The sequence below is a fragment of the Drosophila ficusphila genome, unplaced genomic scaffold (genome assembly GCF_018152265.1).
Source record: "Drosophila ficusphila isolate 14025-0441.05 unplaced genomic scaffold, ASM1815226v1 contig_787, whole genome shotgun sequence".
Lineage (NCBI taxonomy): Eukaryota > Metazoa > Arthropoda > Insecta > Diptera > Drosophilidae > Drosophila > Drosophila ficusphila.
In genome coordinates, this window is record NW_025064732.1 from 169128 (window position 1) to 193144 (window position 24017).

A 24017-nucleotide genomic window follows, 5' to 3' on the forward strand; every position below is an offset into this window, starting at 1 on the left:
ATTTCCCCTCCCCCGTTTATTAAAATTTGTTGGATTTCTGTGCGTTTTCCCCCCACCACCCCACCAATTCTCCGCTTCTCTCGCGGGTTTCTCCGACACTCTTCTCAGTGTTTGCCTGTCTCTGTGGGCTGTCTTATCAGCTGGATTTCAGTTTTCAAAACAAAGTCCATTCCCATTGTCGGTTGGTCACTGCTCGTGTGTGTTTCGCGACTCTACTGTACAGTAGAGACATCGTTTAAAATGCCATTATCTAATCGCCGTTTTACTGCCCAAGTGTGTGTGTGTGAGTGTGAGTGTGAGTGTGCGTGTGTGTGTTTGGTTCTCCGAGGGTTTTTGTGAGCGGTGGGGGCATTGGCGATAAGCCTAAGCGCAGCATTTTGTTAGTTTCTTCCTCGTACTTTTATTAAATTATGAGCGACAACGATTAGGGCGCCGAAAAAAACAATTCAGAAAAACAAAACCAAAAGAACGAACCAAACCAACAAAACTATGAAATAATGTGGCATGTTTGAGGTGTTCGCTGCTTTTTGTTGGTTTTTAGTAATTTTTGTGTAGAACCGCCAAACAGGAAAACTGGTTTAACCTGTCCGAAAAATACAAAAAAAAAAAAAAAAACCAAATTGCCGACAGCCAGTTAATAGCTGAACACAAAAAAAAAAAAAAAAACACCAAGTCTAGCAACAATAAACTAATTAAATCAAACCGAAATACGTCGCAAAATGTTCTAAGAGCTCCTCGCTCTTCTAAAATGTAAGAGAGTGATTAGTAAAAATAGCTGAGCATTTTCATTGACGGTATAAATAAAATGTTCTCAAAATAAATATTTCAATATCATATGCAAAACTCGCTGCTTTTAGCGCTGATAAAAAACCAGCAGCAGGCGCATACACGCTTCGTCTTTTTTTTGACAAATGTATCTGTGAGATACGAAGAGCGAGAGGGAACGAGAACAAACGAATAAAAAAAAATTAGAAAAGAAACCTTTCCGATTCGTGTGAGCCGATTTTCATTCGGTTTTCTCTCACTGCTCCCCAGTGATATTTCTTCTGGGTTCTCGGTTTTTTTTTTGGGTTTACGTAGAGTTTTGGGGTTTTGTTTGCCGCCGAGAGATCGCACCGCCCGAGAATGACAAACACCAAAAAAAATATAAAAAAATAAGAAAACGAAACACCGAGGCAGTTTACAATGTTTGCTCGTGTATTAGCAAAAGAATTCTAACTGAACCGAACCGAGCGACTCGACTCACGTTTTCTTATGTAACCAAAGGCCTCTCAGACGAACTGCCTGCAGTTCTACACCTCCGAGTTCTCAGATTATGATTTCCACCAGCCATCATTTCGAGCTGTTCGAACCGAACTTCTGATAACTCGCTTGCAAAAGGCCGTCATGACGAAATGTTGGGAAATTCAAATGGCGATGGATGACCAATCCGAAGAAATAATCGCACTGATGAGTCAGCAAAGAAGCAATGATATTTATAAGGAGTTTCAGATCGATTTACGTGGCTAAACACGATTATTTCCATTTTAAAAGATTTTCAGGAGTCATTAAACACAAGATTAAAAGATACTTTATCTGAAAGTTATTCTACATCCAATTTATTCAGTAAATACAGAGGAATCCTTCACTTTAATTTGTTTATCTATATATATTACTATAAAAACTTAAATTTTTTTTTACCTTTTAATTTTATTTCTTATTCTAAATCTTAAATTTATTTTTGAGATTCGTTCATACCTTTCAGTTATTAATTTACGTTGCATTCAGTCATTCAAACCTTTCGCTGACTTCGAATATAATCCCATAGATAATAAAATCTACAATAAATGCGTTAATCCATGTTTGCTTAGTTTGTTAGGGGGCATTATAAGTGATAATTATTGAATATATCATTTGATTTTGCACATTGATTTGCACTTTTTATTCGTGGTATTTATTTTATTTTGAGAGGTTTTTAAAGACCGTGAGGCAGACAACTGATCAATTTGCGTGATTAACTGTAAATCGCTTTTGTTTTATATTTTTTATATTTCTTTATTACTTTGTATACAACTCGCAAAGTGAAACCGTTGTGTGTATAAATATATATATCTCTATATCGATTTGGTTTTTATCTCTTCTTTTTTTTTATGTATTTTTTAAAAATATTTTTCAATTATTTCGCCAAGGCTAGCTTGAATTTATTTATGGTTTTTATTTGTATTTATTTTGCACAAACTATATACACCAAGATCTTTGGGTAAAATCATATAGTATTTTGTCAGAGAAACTGTTTGGGCGAGAAGAATGTAAAACTATTAATATTGCGTGTGCTTTGTTTTTGTTTTTGGGGGAGGTGGCGGTGAAGAATTCGAAATTTGTATTTTGAATTTTCCAAAAAGTGGGCAATTAAAATTCACACTGAGCGAAACGCAATGGAACCGAAACAAAATATAAATAAAGATACGCAAGCCAAAAGCGACAAAATTATGAAACCCGAAAGCGGCAAAGCGACACGAGAGAGCCAAATGAAGAGAGCGAGAACTCGAGAGCCAAAAAGAAAGAGCGGGGGACGTTTTGGGCAGTGGAACGCCACACAAAAATTCCGCAACGAAACTAGGAAAATTTCTTTAAAACCCTAATTGTTACAACAAAATAGAACCTAAGCTGATTATTAGATTTCTGTTGCTCTTGTCTCAAGTAATTGTCGTGTATCTGAAAGATACGATTTTTTTTTTGCAAAGGAGCGACGAAAAAGACACGCACTCACACACACGCACGCACACGTAAACACACACGCGCACTTTGCTTTGCTTTTTTCTTTCTTCTTTTTGGGCTGCGCCAACTTTTCCTCTTCGTTTAGCTGCGTTTTCTACGTTTTCTACGCACTTTTGCATCCGCAAGATACGGCCATAACTTTGAGTTGATCTTTATTCTTTGTGAAAAACGCCAGATGAAAGGTAAATAAAGTCGGGACGGACACGCACGGCGAAGAGAGCCAGAGAGAGACACGTCGACAGTGGACAAAAGCGGACTGTTGCGAGCAGTGGCGCACAGTGGACCTCACCAAACGAAATACAAACTCGAACTGAGATACGAAAGCGGGCTGAGATACGAATACGAACTGAGATACGAAATCGAACCGAAACACACGACTCGCACTGAAGTGCATCTCACCGATACGCGTATCCACCAGCTGTGTGACGTGCTCGGCCCTCTCTTAGCGCTCTCTTCGCCCGCTCTTTGCGCTGTGTCAAGTGTGGGAGTGGGAGACGGCCGCACTGGCCTATTGCTTTCCCCTTCGCTCTGCCGCTGGGGGGCGGCCCCATTAGAACGGGACAGCTGGTTGGACCTTCGCCGCTCTTCGCGACTCTCCCAAGTGCCGGCATTTTCGCTTGGGCTCCCCACCACTCGCAAAACACAAACAAATACAAAAACAAACCCAGTGTTCGGGGGCAAAAGAAACTTTGTTTTTTAATGGCGGCTTGGCGAAAACAAAAGCAATAACGAACCCAGTTTTCGAATATTTGAAAACAAAGTTTGAGGAGATTTTGAAATTACGAGACGCAGTTGTTACTTTAAGAAAATTGTTGTAGTCTGTATGTACATATATCTGTTTACCAACATTTTTCCAATAAGAAAAAGAAATTTTTGGCGGTTTTTAGTTAATGACATTTTTAATTAAATGCGTTATCGGAGCAAGTAATAAAGTAATAAAATATTTTTTTTTTGTTACAACCGAGTTAAATTTAAAAAAACTTTATAGGGAGAAATCTTTTGTTTTTTATACGGCATGCTAAACATGTTTTTTGTTTAAATTTTGAAAATCTTTCGTTAAAATTTATAATTATTAAGTTAAAAATTATAAGTTATAATTATATGGTAAAAAAATCATTTTTAGAAAAACGTATCATATAATACATATATGGTTTTATTATAATTGGTTTAAATAATCTATTACTGTTACTTTTTCTTTTACGGAGAGGCAAACAATTTGAGGATTATCCAGTTGTAATCTTAAAATTGTATTCTAATGCTCTAAAAATGTATTTATTTTAATTAAAAAAAAGTATTTCAAGAAAAGAAATAAAAACAAAGCAACAACACAACATTTTGATGACGAAACACATGTTGTGTTTGGGGCTCGCCACAAAGAAGAGGCCAAAAGTTGATAAGAGAGCGTGCGGAAGAGCCAATCTTGGCTTCTCAGTTGTAGCTTTGTAGCCGGGGCAAAACGCAAAACAAAATTAAGCACAAAAATAAACAGTAAAAAAGATGGAAAAGCTCTCCGCGGAACGTCGTCTACGACGTTGTTGCCTTCAATTTCAATAGCAATAGCAGCTAGAGAGCTGTTCCTACACAAATACCTATATAGATAGCTATGGGACTACGTATATCTGCACAGAACGAGCGTTATATATATTGCAGCTATTTAGCTACTTTTTATGGCAATTTGTTTTGGATTTTTTGTGCTCGAGTTTGTTTTAATAAGTTGCATTTTATTGCCTTAACTTGACTAAATAAGATGTTTAGAGAGTATGGTTTTCGTCTTCATTCCTTATATAATATATAGCAAATATATTAGGATTATCTTTCTTATTAAACAGATTAAAGCTGGTAGGGTAAAAACATAGTAAACCAAAAAGAAGGTTATATATTAAAGTTAGTTTAATGTGTATTAAAGCTTTTAAGGCCATAAAACATGTAGTTTATCTAACATTTTATCTAACGTTTTTTAACATATGCCATATACCATTTAATAAGTTAAATACGCTGCCAAATCTGTACAGAAAATGGAGCTAACTGCCCTTGCCAATGACATCATTATAAGACTTTTTTTTGCCCATTCCCTAGCTCCAACGTTCTAGAACTTAAGCTATGTATATTCCCGCCAAGAATCGGCCTAGCCAACTTAAGATTCTCCCCTTTGAAAACCCTTCTAAGCTTTCGCCGTTAACTCTTTTTTGTCAGCAGTTGAGATTTTCCATGGATTTTTTCGAGCCGTAATTATGCATGACAATTGTACATTTAGTGTGTTGGCTGTTTTTGGCCCTCCTAATGTTGTTGATAATTTTATGCACATAATGGCCCAACAACAACAACAACAACAACAGAAACCATTGCCAAAGAGCCACTTTAATTGCTGACTGTTTAAAAACTTAAAACTTGCCATTTTCTTTATGTCTACGTTGGCTTTTTTGTAATGTGTCTAACAATTAGATACTTAGATACAAAATGACTCAAAATAATGATGAACCGCAACGTTTGACACCTGATGACCACCCAGCAACCTGAACTGATCCTCTGACGAGTTTTCCTCAAAATTTGCTTAGATCTCAGCCAAATTTGGCTTTTTTTTTTTTTTTTGTTTTTGCTCACTTTTACCCAAGGTGAGTAATGTATAAATAGATGGAAAAAAGAACAAAAAAAGTAAAGCAGCCAAAAAGTGAATTTGAAAAAAGCAATTAAAGAGCCGGCGATGAAGCCACGTAAGGCAAACTCTAAAAATAAAAATCAAAACCAGTAGTTGCCAACCTGACGCCATAAATCTCAGTGTGCAGACGATCCCCCCAATTCCCCCTCCCCCATTCTGCTTTTTGACCCCCTCAAGAAAAAAAAATAAAATAAAAACCCAAAAGCCCTCTTCATTTGGCCACGCTAGGCCAACAAGAAATTAAAATCAAAGTTGGGAACCCAAAACGAAGGCGTTTTGGCCAAACTTCATGCGAAAATATGATTGTGCTTCTATTTTTTGATTGTTTGTTTGTTTGTCAGGGCCTTTGCCTTGGATTTGTTTGCGGAAAACATTGAACGGACTTTTTTATTGGGAGTATATTGCATTTGAATTTGGTAAAGGAATACAGTTTGTTAAATACAGAAAATAGGAAGTACAAAAAAAGCCTTAGTTCTCTTATATATAAATCCGTTTTTATGAAACCATATTTTATTTAGATATGTACATATGTAAATGATTTCATTGTATTTTATTTATTAATACAAAATTATCTGATATGCGTATAAAATTGGGCTGAAATAATTTAGAAATAAAGAAAAAACTCTTCCATAGCTAGTAATCTATTATTTTTATTTAATACAATTTTTGGTCAGTAAATAAACACTTCATTTCAAATATCTTTATGATTTTGTTGCATTTTATTTATTTTTACAATTGTTTCAAAAATGCGTTTCAAATTTCGCTGACAGAAGTTTCCACTTGGCTTCTGGTAAATATTGAATCTCTTTCTATTTGCTTAAATTCTTATTTGTCTGAGTTTCAGCACACATGGCTTTGTTTTGATCTTGTTATTTTATTCCTCACCTATTTTCGAGAGTTATATTTTGTTAATATTTTGTTCGTTGTGCTGTTTGTTTAATATTGTATGCATTACTTCTACTTCGTATTTGCCGTGTTCGCTTATTTTTTTGCTGGGTTTCCTCAGTGTCTGCTGGTGAGCTTTATATTTAACATATTTATATATATTCCCTCCGGCTCTGTTTTATTTGGATTCTATTTTATGCTGATGTCCACAATTCGACAGGTGTTGCAACCGTGAAAGATAGAAAAAGAGCCACAGTTTTTTAATTTATTATTCTGCTTTTTATTTTTCTTGTATTTTTTTCAGCTTTTTCCTGGAGTTTTCGTGTAGTATCAAATTAAAAGTTTATGTTGATGGCAGTTACTCATTTTTTGTGTGTTGTTCTTGTTTTTGCAGGCAGGTTCAAGGAGGAGGTTTTCTGAAGAGGTCTTTAATTAGAGTTGAGGAAGAAAATTCCCAGTGCAAGAGCAAAACATCTGAGCACCGAGCAGGCGACACGTGCTCTACATGTAAAATTGACAAGGTGACGAGGTGGTGGGTGGCAAAAAGGGGGTGGGAAAATTCAGAAGGGTTGAGTGTGAAATTCGCACCTGAAGAGCCGAGGTGGCTACTCTACGTGCCACTGATGTTGTTGTTGTTGTTGTTGTTGCTCTGTCTGCATTTATGGCATTTTTTATGAATGATGCAGCAGCAGCAGCAGTTGCAAATGCAACAACAACAACAACAGCAACATCAACATTTGGCGTTGATGAAGTGCTGAAAGGCAACTGCAGCATGGAGTCCTTCTTCCTGCCTCCTCGGCACTTTCTGCACCTTTTCGCTCCCCAGTTTTGTGTACGCTCTCTGCGCATTTGTTTATGAATTAATAAAATTTTAATTATGTTGCACAAATAATTGCTCACTTGTGCAGAAAAGCATGGAAAGCTGGTAAATAAGCGGCAGCAAGAACAACAACGAAAACAGCAAGAACAACATGAAAAATGAATACCGAAAAACAACACGATAAGTGTAAATAGGAAATGCCCATAAACCCGAGTCCAAAGTGCATTTTAATGAATAATTGATCAAATGTGTGGAATGGAACCCCTATGGAAATTGGCTTCTTTTTTCGTATTTATGAAATTTAATTACGAATTCCAAATGGGTTAAAAAGGCAGCATAAAAGCATGTGTATTTTAAATTTGTGTTTCAGTTGGTTTAATCTTTAAAGAAATAAATTTATTTTATAAACAAAAAATAATTTAAAATATTTTTAAACTCAAATATTTTTGCTTTCAATATCGTAAAACATTTTGTCGACATTTTAATGATTAATATTAATATTTCATTTTTTATGATTCATTTAAAATATATTTATACATTTTATAGACTTAAAATCAGCTTCAAAAAGTAAACCTAAACATATTTCTTTACCTCTTTGAAAAGTTCCCAAACGAAATCCACCCAATAAGACCAATTTTAGTAACAATAAAATTCCCCGAAGCGACGGCATCAAGTGACTGACTCTCGAATACAAACAAAAATAAACTACAATAACGTTCGCATAAATACCCTGCAGTTCCAAAAGTGGCTTGTCGTCGATGACATGGACGACGACCCACCGATGCCAGTGTCCGTAGCACCTGGTGTCGCACTGATGTCACTTCATATAAAGTTTTGTATGGCATTCTAGGATTTGACATGCATGTCGCTCTCGATGACCATTTTGTCCGAGTCATCGAGCGAGGCATCGATGGCTTATACGAATTTTGTATGGAGAAAATTCGTATAAGACATCGATGATATCGTAGATGGCGTGGAGGCGATGTTGTCATCGATGGCTTTTGCGAGGGTACCCTTAGTGAAATCATCTATGCCAATGTCTGAAATGTCATCCCCAAATTCATATGAAAAACAATATATATATATTAATTTTTTTTTATTTTATTAATAAATCTTATTTTGTAACATAAGAGATAAGTACATAAATAATATGAAATTAGAAAGTTTTTGTTTACCATTTATGTGGAATATTTACAGGACAACGGCTGTTTTGCGTCCATCTATGGTACAAAAAATATTTTTATTATTACATATTATATATGTATTACTTTTTTTAATTTAAAGCAATCGTACCTTTCAAACGAATTTATCGTACAGCCTGTATATTCTAAAAAGATTTAAAAAAGTTTGTAGTAAAAAACATAATATTTTTGTAAACTTAACGACACTTACATGATTTTTAAACGATTCCGCTGCGCCTTGCGCAAATTAAGTAATTTCACAACTAATTGTCAACGCACAACGCAAAAGAATGAGCAGTTCAATTTTATTTTTCACCCTTTTAGTATACCCTTCTTTTTTGGGTATAACCGACCATAAATGACACGCGAGTTATATTATATCTACATATATTTGCAATCAATGTTGTGTTATGCTTATCTTGGTTTAATAATTTATATAATGTTGAAAATATATAAAATATAATATATATTATATTTAATATTTGAAGAACTTTAACATCAAAAGAGTATACATAAGTCGAGCGCCCCTCAGCCGTATTTTCCATTGGTAACCAATTTTTTGTTTGTAACGGAGAATGACAACAGTGCAATTAGAAAAACGAAAGAATAGAAGACAAATTTGGAGTCGGGCCGCCGTCGGGTGCAAGCAACGAAATCGTATTATAAGAGTGAGAAAGAGAGGGAAACTTAGGAATATCCCTTTTCCTTTCCTACACATTGATTGCTTGAATGCCACGAGACACCAGGTGACAGCCAGAACTGCAGGGTATTCAAACCAATCTTCTAAAATTTTCTCACACATAGCCAACGGAGGAAAAAAAAACAAGACAGAAATTATGTACAATGTCTTCAAATTACACGAGTCTTATCATTTATTAAAATTCAGAGAATTTATTAAGAGAACCCCCAAGTGAGGAGCGCCAACAGCAGCAGAAAAGACCCCATAAAATAATATACATATTTAAATATATCGAATTTCGTTAAGGCAAAATCTAAGGCCTAAGCAAAAAGGGAGAGGAAGACCCCTAAATATATCAAACTATTTTGTACCTAATGTCCGAAAGGTTAAAGACATAACAAACACAAACACAAAAATGGGGAACAACAACAAAAAAAAAAAAATAAGAAAATAAAAGAAGAAGAGAAAAGATTCCTGGTAAAGCTCAAATCCTGTTTACTTCCTTTTGAGCTACCTAAGCAAAAGCAACGAAAGCCCGAAGACGAAGCCACTAAATCTTCTATGGGTAGATTTTAGGAGATTCTTTTCAGCATCTTTGAGATGCTATATCCCTATATAGATTCACATGTGTGTGAATCTCCTTCTTCTTCTCCCTCTACTTCTTTCTTTTTCATATATATATCGTCTCGCCGCTGATTTATTATTTACTTTATAAGAAATGTTCTCCTGCGAAATCAAGTTTGGCCTCTCGGTCGTTTTTTTTATTATTTTGATAGGGGAGCTACGAGGATTTGGAGGGGGTGTTCCAACAAAGTTTTGCTTAATTTGTGGTTGGGGATGAGCAGAGATTCTATCCATTAGACGGCCAGATCGGATGAAGAAGAAGATGCCGCCGCTTCACGGAAATCTTGTTAAATTTCGCTTGATTGAATTTGCCTGCATTTTATTTTTTTATTTCTACTCATCAGCTCACTTGTGTATGAAAATTTGACCACACGCAGCAATCGCCTTTAAAATATCCAGCTAAAATGAGTATTTGTCGTGTGACCCGTAAATTGCAAGGAAAGCACACATATATCAACATTATAAAAACATATTGCCACTACCTCTCTGTTTCTCTCAATGTCGCCCTATACTTGGCTCTTTAACCGCACAATTTATGGCAAGGAAATGAAACATAAACAAGTAGGGGAAGTTGGCCATAAGGAGGCGAATTTTTGATTCACTTATGGGGAAAACAACAAACACCTTTCTTTTACAATATAAGTAATTAATAAAATACTTAACATATATGTACATATATAATATTAAGACAATTTATATTTATCAAATAAATTATTAACAAATATTTAGAAATGACTTTATAAAAAATAATATTACGAATATTGAGAAGAAAGAAAAAAATTAAAAATTAATGTTGTGTTCTATGATTTATTTGGTTGTGTGGGATATTGGGATATATCTTTAATTTGTGTTTTTATCTCCAATCACATTTTTTAATCAACATAATTTGCCTTCATTCAGTTTGAATCAATTAAACCGAGCCTTTGGGCAACCGCTTCGCAATACATGACTAATTTATGCCAGTTCACACCATAACCCGGTAATTAATGGTATGATTCATGGGCCAGCAACTCGCCAAAGTCGGATGAAGGCGGGTAACCCGCTTGTGCGAAGAGCATTGGCCAACAGCTAGAAGCAAAAGCGTGTTAGCCACGCTGGAGGAAAAGCGAGTGAAGATTGCAATGAAGTCGCTACCTGGGTGGAGTTTTATTGCAGTCAGTGCCACACAACGCCACGCCGCCCACCGCCATCCGTGGAAAACCAGGGGAAAACCCCCATTACCCCCCCTTGATAATGGCAAGAAAAACCGCAGAAAATTGCTGTACAACGGGAGAAAAGCCAAGCCAAGTTAAGCTAAGCTCGTGTAGATGAAACTGGCTTTTTTCCACAATGAGATTTATTTATCGTGATTGTGCGCTTAATTGAAAATTGTTTGCGAGCAGCTAGACTCTCGGAAGGAGCGGGAAAATCGAGATTGGGGGGACCACCGCCTGGGATTCTTGGGCGCAACAGGAGTCGCTCCTTTGGACGCGAACATCTATCACAATGACCCAACTTGAGTGAGTTTGTAGCCCTGCCTAACGGTATTTTTAACACACATTTATTGGCACACATTTTAAGGGACTGGATACCAGATCCCTTGGATCCCAAAAACCCTCCTCCGTCCTTCCATCCCTCATTTACTTAGACAATTTGTCAACGACATGGCAATGATACAGCACAAGAAAAGCGACAGCGGGAAAACTGTAGCCAACTGTAGCAAAATGAAAATGTCAGCGGCAGTAGCAAAAACAAAAACAACAAGAGGAGCTGCCCCCCAATCCATCGAAATAGTTAAGTGGATACGAGCCCAGTGAATGGAATCCATCAACCGCCCATGGTGCCGCATGGCATCCAACTGGCAGCCAACCGAAGAAGCCTTTTCAATCACATTACCGATTGCCGAGTGGCGAGTGAAAAGTGAACTCCTCCTCCGGGGCATATGGTTTGGGCTCTGGAAACCCAGGGAGCTACTTAGCATCCCGAATGGAATCGCAGAACCTTCGCAAATTGCGCCCATCGATAAAGTTGAACATTTTAGGAGGACCAAAGAAAATTGCAGAAGGTCTTTTCATAACTTATTATTAAGGTATTTGGAAAAACTAATGGAGAAGTTATATACAAAATGGGTATACAAAATATGTTATTTTATAATTGTAATACAAAGGTTTCAAACAATATTTAATTTGGGAACAGAATATGTCAGTGAATAAAACCGACAATGTAAAGTGTCTTAAAAAATAAAATAAAAGGAACTTATGTTTTAGGTTTCTTAAAGATGTCTCAAGGTTTCTATGGCAATTGACTTATTATTTTAATTGAATATTACTTAATTTTATTACTATTTTCGTTCTATTTAAATAGCTTTTAATTTAAATTTCTCCCCTTTATTATCTTCATCTAATGCAAAATAAATACATAATTCCCAATTAAGAAAACGGGAAGAGAGCATATGTTTTCAGTCACGCAACATGGAATCAGCGCCGCCGAAATAAGCAATGGTATTACATAGATCACAGCCACACACACTCACACACACCCCGCCAAGCACCCATCGCCACCCCATTTGGAATTAGCTCTCGCTTTCTCCGCTGGCGGTCCAGGAAAATTCCACGAGCAGCAAGAACGGAGAATGGAGAGTACTTTGCAGGATAAGCGCCCCGTGGCATCCTCGAACAGCCCACCCACCCGTTGTCGAATTGATTTTGTTATGTGAAGTGCAACCCCCTTCTGAAAACATAAGCACCCACATACCAAATCCCCAACCATCCGAATTATTCCACTTCTGCTTTTGACTTGTTGCGCTTTCCATTTGATTGCCCGGCCGCAAGCTTGAGTTTATGATATGAAAATCAATTTGCTGCTTTACCACAATTAGAGCCAAGATTTTGGCCCGATGCAGCGGCCAGGCTATCGAGTAAATCCGCCGTAAAAAATGGCCAGGAAAACGAGCCAATAAGAAAATCTTTATGGGCGAGGGCGTGTCCACTACCAAAAGGCAGTTGAAAGGAGCTGTTAAAACTGAAGGCAAAACATGATGAATTCGCACAGTGGGTCGAAAGGGGTTTAAAATATAATAACAAAGAAAGTGATTGGAAAAATCAATTTATTGAGTATGGCGTTGGTCAAAATATCAGTAAAAATTACAAAAAAGGGAAATATTTCCTCGGTTTTTAGTTGTAAAATAAATAATATGTAATATAATAATGAATAAAAGTTATAGGAATAAGTACATAGTTCTTAGTTTCAGACGAAAAATGTTAGGCACTAATATATTTTGCATCTCTTGTCCATTATTTTTAATTTGTTACTTTACTTTTTTAATAAATAACTGAATATCAGTTGCTGGTTTTTATATAGTATACTTTCATGGAGAAATTCATTTTTTTTTTACCCCACTGTGCTTGAACCCAAAAGCGTAAGCAATAAAACGTGTGAATTTTATGAGCTCGCTGAAATTTAAATGGGTCTCCAATTTAATGACGAATTCTGCAATGAATGCGTGAAAGAGAGGGAGAATAGCAAAAAGGTGAACAGAGAGGAAATAAGGTTTTGTAAAAATTTCAGTGAGGAACATTCTCCGTTTGCTGTGTTTTTTATATTTTCCGGTTTTTACCTTTCCCCTCCGTTGAAACAGTTAACATCCCCTCCTTCTCCACCCCTCTTCGCCCTTAACCCTTAACGGGTGTCGTCTGCTTGCTGCTCGCTGCTTGCGTCAATTACTTAATTTTAATGGCCTTTATTATGCATACACAAACACATACGCGGTCGCGGAGGAGCTCACATGAATATGCACACAGATTGGAAAGTGTAAAACACTCACATTTACAAGCTCATAAACAATCCCTGCAACGTTGTTGGCCATTAAAAAAACAGTCAACACAACTCGAGTTGAGGCCACAAGTCGATAAGCCGAGGAGTATGGGAGAAACGCGGGGGGAAGGTTTTCTGTGGGTGGTAGGATGCTGGGAAAATATTCAAGGTTCTGCAGGTGGTGAACCAAAGATTGGAGGTGTCTTTCATAAACATTCCTTACGCACACACACACACACACTCACATGCAAAAAAAAAAATACAATATACATTTTTATGGTAGGGATTAACAATGCAAAGTAATACTGGTGCTTATTTTATGGGTGGTAATTATCAAATATATTTATTAAGCTGTTAAAACCCAAGATACCAAATCTTTATAAAAACTTTTGATTTTAAAATGATATCATTTTGAATTGTGTAGGTTTTTTGGTATGTGGTAAACTTTTTTAACGGTAATGTTTTTCTCCAGTTTTAAGTGTGTACATTGAATTATTCTTTGCCTATGGTTTCTTTTCAAATCAATCTTATTAGACAATCTAGTTCCGTTTTGATGTGCTCTCCAGACCTGCCACAACATAAAAAACTTTTTCAAAAACGAAGTAGAACTTACCTGAATCTAATTTAATTCCCATTAGCAATATCTCTTCCAAGAGTTTTTAATTATTTTAAAGGAATCCATTGACGCCTTGTGATTGCACTCCAACATACAGATTGTAAGAAATTTGTTTGTATATATTCCACTTGTTGCCAACTGCTCACGCGTGTGTGTATGTGTGCTTTCCTTCTTTTTTTCTTTACATTTTTGTTTTTTTTTTTTTTTTGTTTATAACGCGTCTGCCGACGAGACGCCCCAGCAACAAATAAACAAAAGCCGAAGGCGACGACAGCGGCAACAACAACGAAAACAACAACAACTTTGGCGACAGCGACGCAGGTGTCGCAGACGTGTGACGTTGTTGCTGCAATTTATTATTGTTTTTGTATGCTGCGAGTTATCAGAAAACGAAGACACCAACACAAACGCAAAAGTCACGTCACTCACACTTACGCACAAAACCGTAAAATTATTTCAGTCACAAGAAACAAACAATTTGTTTATAATTTTAATGCTTTCATTCAACGGTTTAAATTGGGTAGCAGAACTTTAACATAATCTAAGCTGAATTGCTGGCAGGCCAGGTAACACAGTAAATAAAACTGACAAAGTTGAAACAACACAACAGTTAACAATTTCGATTTGTTATAAAAAAGCGTAAAGATTTTTAAGGTCGGCAAAAAACTGAAAGGTGTATACGGATATTAACCAGCACTGGGCGATCAGCTGATTACTGTTGGCGGATAACAGTTGCTTAACAGTTGTGTGTGGGTAGGAGTTGCCAGCAGTAATTAACATCAAAAAAAAAAGCTTAAATAATTTGCTAGAAATTTCATAAATATACTTCAATCCAATGTATTAAATATTTGTTAAAATTTTTTTTAAATGTTTAAAATTCCTTATCATTCTTTTTCCCACCAGTTGACAGCTCCAGCGCAACAGCTGTTTGATGTAGCCACTACCCAACACTGCCCCACATGCTATTAGAATTTTTTGTTGCCTTTTGCGGCTGATTTGTCACTGCCGGATTATCTTGCAAGTTAAACCCTCCATATATGAAATATAAACTAAGTCTTAAGAAGCCATGAGTGCCAGCGAGGAATTCCAGAGCTGGCTCAACGAGCAGCTCCGAAAACTGAACATGGACGAGAACGTATTCGGCTCGTATATCGTTGGCATTTTGGAAGGCGACGAAACCACAGAGGAAAAAACCGAGGGACTCGAAGGAATCCTCAGCGAAACCGGGGTAAGTTGTTGATAATTATAGAACTCACTTCTAAACCAATAAATCTTCACCTTGCAGTCTGCAAATATCGATGAACTGGTGGCCACCATTCTCCAGAAATGGTTACAAAGTCATCCCAGCGCCGACGATCCGCCAAAAAAAGGCTTGGACATCGATGTGAATGCCCAGTTGGCAAAATTACTGGAGCAACAAAAGCTGCAACCCGCCGTTAACAAAGAGCGTGAATACACGGAGGAGGAGCGCCGCATTAAGCAGCAGATTCTTGCTCAGTATTCCCAGGTTATTGTCTGAAATTTCCATTTCAACATAGGGAATTTTAAAATTCTTCTGGTCAAGACAGAATAATCTGCCTCGAATATTACTTTTGGCTCTAATGATAACTAAACTTTATAGGTTACCATTGAATACTTATTATTAGGATATGACTTTAAAGTCGAAATCTGTAGAAAATTTCGATTTAATTTCTAGCTTTATTCTGTTTTTTAAATTATTTTTCTTGTGAATCTCTTTGCTTACTATTAACGTTTTATTAATATTTTTCTTAAGAAAATGAAAAGAAAAGAATTTGATTATCTGATTAACATATAATAACATTTTTGTGCAATGTTTTCATTACGAATATACGAAATATACTCTTAGTTTGACTATCGGAAAAATCCCAGCTCATCCAGTTTGTACAGCATTTTGTTGATTCCGAAATTATTTTATTGCTCATATTATTTTTGATTGCCATTTTAACATAATAAATTCGTAGACGCTTCTTTCTGATTTGGTTTAAACCAGATTAGGTTATATGATAATTTTAAGCTAGATTTTTATACCCTTGCAGAGCTAAATTATGTATCAAATTCTTTAAAACCTGTTAAACCTCAATTACTCATCATAAATCTTTCCACAGACTGCTGTTGTGAACCAGGACGAAGACGATTCTCAGCCGGAAAGCGACGATGATGCCGGACTCCTCGAAAAGAACACTAACAAATCCGATGTTCAGGCTCTTGCTAAAGAAAAGCGAGAGCAGGCTCGAATGGACAGCGCGGCCAAAAAGCAAAAGGACAAAGAGGATCGCGAGAAGCAGAAGCAACTTCGCGAGGAAAAGAAGGAAAAGCGCAAGACCGTCAAAGGCGAAAGGCGTCGGTAACCGTCCCCAAGTGCAAATTCGTAGTCTCTTCCTATACAAAGCGATTTATACAACTTTTTGATGCCGCGCATATGCAAAAGATGTCGAACGTTTTTTTTTTTTTGCATATCAACGATATCTGCTTCAAATTGAAATTAAATATAAAGTTTTGTCAAGCATGTCTGGCATATAATGCATACAAGCGAAGTGAAATGTATTACAATTGAAACACCAAAGTTTTGAATTGATATTTTTCAAGTGTTTGATTTTCTTTCGATTTTTCTTTTGTTTTTCTGGCTCCTTTAATTTACTAAATTAAATTTAAAGTTATCTTCACATGGCTGCTGTTGTAAGGAAATTTGTTGTTTAACGCTAACTTGGCCAACTAGTTTTAAATACTAAAGAAAATGTTAGTTTTCTGTATAATTAATAGTTGTTTAAGAATCGGCTTCATCTGGCTTTTCGTCTTCCGCCTCCGAAGTTTCTTCTTTGTCAGATGTTTGGTTTTTATTCCGCTCTGATTGCAATTCCTTGGAGATTTTCTTAACCGCCTCCAGATCGTGCAGTTTAATGCGTCTATTATTGGGATCCAAACAGTTGACTTTAACTTCTACGAAATCGCTGGTCTGCTGATCATCCCAACTGGAGTACTAAAAATAAATAAATTTATACATATTTTCTTGAGATGATGGAAAGTTAAATGGTTGTCACTTCATGATTCCATTCAAAATGAATTTATTATTAAATACAAAGAATTGTTTAAGATTTTATGTAGTTGTAGAAGTCACTTTATGCAAACATCATATTTAAAACAGCTAAAGGAACTTCAAATATTGATTGAACGCCAATTCCTTTCATCAATATATAATGAGTTGAAGCTTATGTGATTTTTGCATAATCAATATTCGTGTTACTGTCAGCCTAATCCGAATCCGAATTGATGTGACAACCGTTTTCAGTAGAATAGCAGACTTACCACCGAACTGGAGGTGAAGAGCAGTTCCTCCTCCTCGGAAGCCGACTTGACCCGCAGATACTTTTGCAGTAAATTCGTCTGGTCATCCTTGCGCCACAGACACAGTCGATTGTTCTTCAGCCAGTCGCTTTCGCGGAGATCCGACTTCTTGACCAGCAAATCCAGTTGGTTGAGCTTCACGAACTGCTTCTTGGGCGGCAGACTTTGCGGCCGCTTTGAGGTGCTGGCCGATGGGAAGTCGAAGTCGTCGTCGCTGGGATCCGTTTCTAGGTCATCCTCGTCCTCCGACTCCTCGTCGCTCACCTTGGCCATCCGGCGCTTCGCCTTCGAGGCGGCGGCCGCCGTTGACTTCCGTTTCCTGCCGCCATCCGAGCCAGATGGCTTCGCCGGACGCTTCTTGGTGGGCCGCCAGTCCTCCTCCGAGTCGGAATCGTCGTCGGGACTGAAGTCATCCTCGTCGCTCTCCTCGAAAGTGGTGGTCACCAGTTCCGTGCGACTCCGCATCCTTTTGGGAAAAATTCTCTATTCCTTTGGCTACTGCTTGGTTGGGCGACCGCTGAAAATCCTGCAGCGGTATTGCTGCTGTTGCGTTTGCTGCTGCGGCTGCTGCGTCTCAAAGCTGACTGAAAATTTTATTGTTGACTCCGAAAAGCCCATTCCATTACCCGCACAAGGGGGTCTCCCTGATTTATCCTTCGAGGGTTGCAGCTCGTCCTCTCTCGCGGTCGAAGCTTTTTTTTATTGCAGAGCTTTTTGTGTTGCATCTTTTATAAGGCAACTCCGAAAAGTTTGGAAGACGAAGCTTAGAAAGCATTATGTTTAAAGGAGTCCTGCAACGCATCCTTTAAGCTTTTAGCTGAATCTTGTAAGCTTGATCTCTGCCCTTTCGGACTTGGACAGAATTAGGTCAAAGCTTAAATTCGTTATGCATTTTTCCGAAATTCAGGTAATTAATTTCTAATCAACAGTTGGTACTTTCGGAGTGAGAGTAAAACAATATATAATTTATTTTATTTCGTGATTTAAAAATTAAAAATGTAATGGTTATCACAAAAAAATTAAAAGAAAAAATTCTGGAACCATGAAAAATTTGTTTCACATTTTTTTCCTTTTTTTTTAATCATTTCTATACCTCATTTTAATACCACAAAACTTTTTTTTTTAATATTTTGTTGCATAATATTTTGACATACTTACCATGCATACCATAAAAAATCTCCCTTTAAATTAGTTTTTCCCCAGTTAAAGCAATAAGACATTATTTGTTTCATTTTGTTCTCTAATGTATATTTATTTAAACATTTACGTAAAGCTGGACAATGGAGCACACACACTAAGAGTACTTCTACATAATTATTATTATTATTTTAATATTATTTTCTACCTTCGTTGAAGTATTTTCTATGCAAATAATTTCCAAACTTTCCATCAAGTTGACTAATTTAGCGCTTATTTACTTTTTAAACTAGTGGGGAGTAATCAATTCTCCATCGATTTGGATTATTCTTAGACCTTTAGTCGCTATACACGCGTGGGCGTGCCGTATATAACCCCCGATCCGACTCCGGATCCGATTCCAGATCCGATTCCAACATTATTCCGGCGCTGGGCGAGAGGTGAGGCTGGTTGTGGAGTCGGTCCATTGTTGTTATTCAAACGACGTTGCTGGCTATCCGAATAGGCGCGCTCTACAAGTTGGGGAAAGGATCTCTTTATCTACATCTTCTGGTCGATATATATTTCCTGATCTGGTCATGCACTATGGAGCCCGAGACTTTGTGTATCATGCACAATTTGGTTTTTGGGAGATTACCACATATTTTCTGTTTCTTCTTTAATTTGATAACATGCAAAAGTAAAATGGTAATATATATAATATTTGTAAGGAGGAATAAAACATGATGCTTTTAATGGATAATGAATGACAAATGTTGAAACAGGCATTTAAAATCATTCTCATGAAAATAAAAAAAGCATAATCCCTTATTCTAATTGCATTCACTAATTCATTAAAAATTTTAAATATTAAAATAATTTCGAAACAAACACTTATTTAGAGGCATATTTATTTTGAAAGTAGTAAAATACTGTACAATATAAAATATATGAAAATACATGAAAAATAATAATAAAAATTTAATGAATTAAAGTACAAACTTAAAATATTTAAATATATTGAAAAAAATTCAATTTTGAATGGCTAGGTAAAAAGTGAAATTAAAAACAAATAAAACTAACAAGCTTAAAATTATTGAAACTCAAAATTGTCATGCCATTTTAATAGTTCTTTTTAAACTCAAAAAACCTAAATAAAAACTAAAATATTCTTAACTCTTTCAGATCTATTTTATGATCTTAAGCATTCCGATAATTAAACTTAGTAACCAAATGATCTTAAAGCCAGCCCATAACCGTCCCAGATGAGCGATGAGAGGTGCAGGCAAAACCGTATAAATCCTTGAACATACCTCGGAACTTGAGACCCTGAGCCTCGTTTATGATGGCGGCCAAGGCGGGATGTTGGTATCGCTCCCTAAAGATGGCCGATCCGTTCATCCGATCCGTTCCTGAACCATTGCTATTGCCATTTAGGGTTCCCAAGTTCCCGTTTCCATTGCCATGATGCATCATCAGCAACTTGTGCTGCGGCGTGTGTTGGGGCGTTAGTGAAGTTGGGGGCGTGGCATTTCCATTCTTATAGTATCGATTCTGGTTGGGATCGTAGGAGGCCTGGTCTTGATTCTGATTCAGGCGGTTGGCCATCTTGATCGAGGCACAGCGATCCTCCTCGTTGTTGCGCATCTTCAGGATGCGCTGATCCTGCACCGAGTATCTCGATCCGTGCAGCGAGTTCAGCTGGTTGAGATTGCTCACCTGGCTGCTCAGCTTCTTGGCCCGAAAGCTGCCGGCCGGCGAGGAGTTATTCAGTAGAGTTCCCCTCGAGGAGCTGCCATTCGTTTCGGTGCTGTCCCTACTCGCCTCCCGGTAACTCGAGGGGCGGTGCGTCGAGGGGGGCGTGTCCAGGCCGCTATCATGGGCCGAACAGTCCAGCTCGGTTTTGGCCAGGCCGATGTTACTGCCGCCGCCAGTTGGCAACATGGGTTGGACTGAAATATACAAAATAAATATAATATATTAATGGGGATTTTTTAAGGAAATACATATAATAGAATGGAAAGCCTAAACAGGAAATGTAAAACAGACAACCAAATTAATTTAATTATTTAATTGATTAATTAATTAATTAATCACATTTTAGGTTTATCATGAAAAAAATATTTTTTTTAATGATTTGTTGACTAATAAATATTTATTTTGGTATTTAATGTATTTCTTGTATTACAAAAACCTTTCTTTTAATTTTGTTTCTTGTTTCCTATTTATTGTATCACAAAATAACGATTTTTAAGGTTAATCTAAAGTCTTTGAAGATTACATATTCATCAAAAATCTGTTGATATTATATTTTCTTTAGTGTCTCTTAAGTATTTTATTTGCTATTCTATTATATAATATTATATTATAATGAACCTACCTGAGTGCCTCATATCAGTGGGCGCCCTTGGCTTTCTATATAGCCAATCCCGATCCAATTCGTTGCCATTATCCGGAGTGGCGCTCACTCCGCGGAAAAGTCTGGGTCTCCTCAGCTGAACCTCTGCCTCCTCGGTCTCCTCATCCACCACCTGATTGGACCCGAAACTGCTGTTGATGAAGATCCTCCTGGGGGATCCATAAAGTGCTCCAGCCTGGGTGAAACTATTCTGGGCGGAGACATAGCCATTCGAATATCGACTGAGATTCGCGTTGCTGTGGTGCGGGATCTTCTGTGGAGTCGAGTGGTTCGTGCTGATGCCACTCAGGTGATGATTGTGGTTCTCGTTGTTCAGAGCACTCAGATCCGGAACAGAATCGGAGAAGAGGAAGGGATTAGCTCCTGCGTAGCCATTCAGACTGCCAGCTCCTATTTTGTGACGGGCCAGGCCTCCAGTTCCATTGGTCATCAGCCAGTCGTCCAGAGCACTCGAGTAAGTGCCTCCCAGACCAAAGTGCTGGAACTGCAGCGAGGCGTGTGAAACAGGAGCAGCCAGCGAGGCTCGCGATCTCGGTCCTTGGGCGATCTTCAGGGCTCGTCTTCGCTCCTTCGAGGTTATTGTGCATTCCTGGAACAGGAAATTAAATGTTTAATTTAAGCACTTGAATACGTTTTATATGCTGTCACTAAGTATTTAAATATTTAATACACTTCTGCTAGCTTTAAAATCAGAACATTTAATTTATTTAATTCTTTTAATTCAAAAATTATATTTACGTTACTTAAAAAAAATAAGAAAAAACAATCGAAATATGTTTTGAAAAATCCAATAATTGTAAGGTGATAAATTTCAAATATAAATTTAAAAATTTTTTTTTCTTTTATTTTTTTTTTAAATTTATTGTTAATTAAGTTAAAATTTGTTTATATTAAATCTTTCCTTTTACCTTACAGCAAATTGAACATAGAACATTTTTTATCAATGCCTTTTCATATTAAAATTTGGTTGATACATATATTTTATTTTTTTTACATTTTATGATTCAATGTAATTTTTGTCAGTCTTTTTATTAGATTTATGGCTTTGTTGACCATAAACTTAGCGCAAATATTTTTTTTGTGCCAAGTGCTTTTAAGAAAATTATATTTTATTTTTTTTTTCAATTACTGAAAATTCTTGACTAATTTTGAGCTGACTGTTTTTCCGTTTCATGGCCACTCACCTCCAGCAGCTCGAACCAGTCCTCGAGGCCATCATCGCAGCGTAGGAGAACGCGACCCTCGCGCCCGAGCAGCAATCCAATGGCGCTGTAGGAGCGCCGATTCAGCCACTCCACCTTCTCCACGTCCACCAGCTTGACCTGCAGCGAAACCACAGAAGACAATGCGAATCGTTAGACAATCAAGTTAAAGGTTATGCAAACGGTTTTCCGCTGAATGCGAAACAAACTGATTTGCCCGGGTCACACTCAGTGGGGCGCTGTGAAACTGGTATCAAATTAATCGTTGGGTGGGAACGGGGTATAATGCTTTGCTGTTTGTTGGGGTTTAAATTCTATGGTAAGCTTACAACAATAAAAAAAAGGTTAATTGTACTAATAATTTGTGGTAATAATCTTACACAATCCTAAAATAATATGGCATACAGGCTTTCAAAAAATTTAATTTTATTATTTATAAATAACTCTCTTGAATGATTTAAGTTTATCACAGCTCATAATATTCAAATTATTCCCAACCTCCCACATAATTTTAATAAATAACTACATATATGATATTTCCAGAGCAACTCTTCTCACCAAAGTTGTAAACTTCTGTATACAAGGGCTACATTTCACAGCATCATAAACTGAGTAAAATAAATTACTAATGAAAAGTGCAGAGCAGCAACTTATGTAAGTCGTAACAACTTTGCCTGAATAATGCACCAATTAAGTGTCAGTGGTCTAGTACATGGCCTCCTTTCTTTTTGCATTTCGCAACTTGGTTAAAAGTCATTAGGCCAGCAAGTTCCATCGGCGCTTCGCCAACGCTTTTCCTGCTTTCCCCAGAGGAGTGCCACAAACTTTTTAGCCATCTGAACTTTTTATTGAACATCTTTTTTTCCTTGTGTGTGCTCGTAGCCCTTGTTTATGAGTAAAACTTTAAGTTTGCCAGCGATTCATCGTGCTGTCGCTCGCTTATGGCCAAGAACTATGTGAGGCCATTAGGCAAATATGTCAGCAGGGCCAGCAGAAGCAAAGGAAAAATCAAGAAGCTGCGACTGAGGCATTGGTAGCAACCGCGTGTGGCAATTAGCCAAGTTATGCGGCCTTTGTAAGTTTGCCTCTTTCTTTCCTAATTTATTTCTTTCATTGGTTCCATCTCTCCTCTTCTAATGGCCAACTTAATTAAGTTCTTAAAGTACTAGGGGCAGTGTTTTTCTGATCGCTTTTTATGATAAATCGTTAAGGCATCAAATGGATTTAGGAATATTGTAAATGCTTCTACTTATTTAATGAATGTTTAGGGGGATTTGCTTCTGCCTCGATCGAAGATCACAAATCGAAACTCTTCTGGAAGTCGAATACTTAAATGTTGTGTGGGATGTGACATGCAAAAAATACATCAAATTAAAATATTTATGGTATTCTGGGATGATCCCGAAGAAATATGTCAGAACTCCTACGTAGATCGTTTGGGAAAGTCTTTACCAAGGTTTTATAAATAAAACTGTGCGTTGTAAATGAGTTTGGTGTTGCCCAATAACTAAACTAAAAATAATATCAGTCTTAATCGGCTTGCTTTATTTTGGTTTTATTTATATTACATTTTTACAACATTATCTTTCCTTTTACTTATTTTGTTTTCCCCATTTCATATTCGAAAAATTTGTCCAATTTGACCTCTGTTTCCCTGCCCAAATCTGACCTCACTCTTTCGTAATATGTGCCAACCCACAATCGATGGCCAAACATTTTCCAAATTTCCGTTTTACGTTTGGTTAACAAATAATGTGCTCAAGGTCGATATTGATCGGCTTGCTGGCCCGCCTGTTATTATTTATTATTGTTATTTATGAGTTTTATGAACAAATTCCATTGTTGTTGCTGCTGTCGTTTTATATTTTGACATGTTTAATAGCATGAGCTGTCAAAACTAACACAAA

At 36.9% G+C, this 24017-nt stretch overlaps 4 protein-coding genes across 7 annotated transcripts in view; 1 reads left to right on the plus strand and 3 right to left on the minus strand.

Annotated features, from left to right (window-relative positions):
* Window positions 1-14696, minus strand: part of LOC108086358 — a 91648-nt gene extending 76952 nt beyond the window's left edge. Inside the window, exons 1-2 of one of the 4 annotated variants that reach the window (XM_043208899.1) lie at window positions 3047-3094; window positions 1738-2269 (exon numbers count right to left, since the gene is read on the minus strand). The gene's annotated coding sequence lies outside the window, so the exon portion shown is untranslated. Of the gene's footprint in view, window positions 1-1737; window positions 3095-14007 lie in introns of those variants that run through there. The other 3 variants (XM_043208898.1, XM_043208900.1, XM_043208901.1) reach the window with 3 other exon arrangements.
* A 266-nt stretch (window positions 14697-14962) lies between these two features.
* On the plus strand, window positions 14963-16608 carry LOC108093459 (coiled-coil domain-containing protein 43). The gene is made up of 3 exons (XM_017193535.2): window positions 14963-15238; window positions 15296-15517; window positions 16137-16608. The coding sequence occupies exons 1-3, from the start codon at window positions 15077-15079 to the stop codon at window positions 16377-16379; spliced, it is 627 nt and encodes a 208-aa protein (XP_017049024.2). The 5' UTR covers window positions 14963-15076; the 3' UTR covers window positions 16380-16608.
* On the minus strand, window positions 16596-17956 carry LOC108093458 (nucleolin 2). The gene is made up of 2 exons (XM_017193534.1): window positions 17335-17956; window positions 16596-17008 (listed from the first exon to the last, which is right to left on the minus strand). Exons 1-2 carry the CDS (start codon window positions 17836-17838, stop codon window positions 16796-16798), a joined length of 717 nt encoding a protein of 238 aa, XP_017049023.1. The 5' UTR covers window positions 17839-17956; the 3' UTR covers window positions 16596-16795.
* Window positions 17957-18908: 952 nt separating this feature from the next.
* LOC108093462 overlaps window positions 18909-24017 on the minus strand; it is a 43297-nt gene continuing 38188 nt past the window's right edge. Inside the window, 4 exon segments of the mRNA XM_017193538.2 lie at window positions 18909-19166; window positions 19803-20441; window positions 20870-21497; window positions 22093-22230. Of these exon segments, the coding sequence (XP_017049027.1) occupies window positions 19144-19166; window positions 19803-20441; window positions 20870-21497; window positions 22093-22230 (1428 nt within the window). The 3' untranslated portion in view covers window positions 18909-19143.

Excerpts from the sequence above, each read along its gene's own strand:
- LOC108093458 (XM_017193534.1), bottom strand. The coding sequence starts at position 17,838 with ATGCGGAGTCGCACGGAACTGGTGACCACCACTTTCGAGGAGAGCGAC. Across the intron at positions 17,009-17,334 it reads TCTTCACCTCCAGTTCGGTG|TACTCCAGTTGGGATGATCA; the intron begins GTAAGTCTGCTA and ends ATTTATTTTTAG.
- LOC108093459 (XM_017193535.2), top strand. The coding sequence starts at position 15,077 with ATGAGTGCCAGCGAGGAATTCCAGAGCTGGCTCAACGAGCAGCTCCGA. Across the intron at positions 15,239-15,295 it reads GAATCCTCAGCGAAACCGGG|TCTGCAAATATCGATGAACT; the intron begins GTAAGTTGTTGA and ends TTCACCTTGCAG. Across the intron at positions 15,518-16,136 it reads TTCTTGCTCAGTATTCCCAG|ACTGCTGTTGTGAACCAGGA; the intron begins GTTATTGTCTGA and ends ATCTTTCCACAG.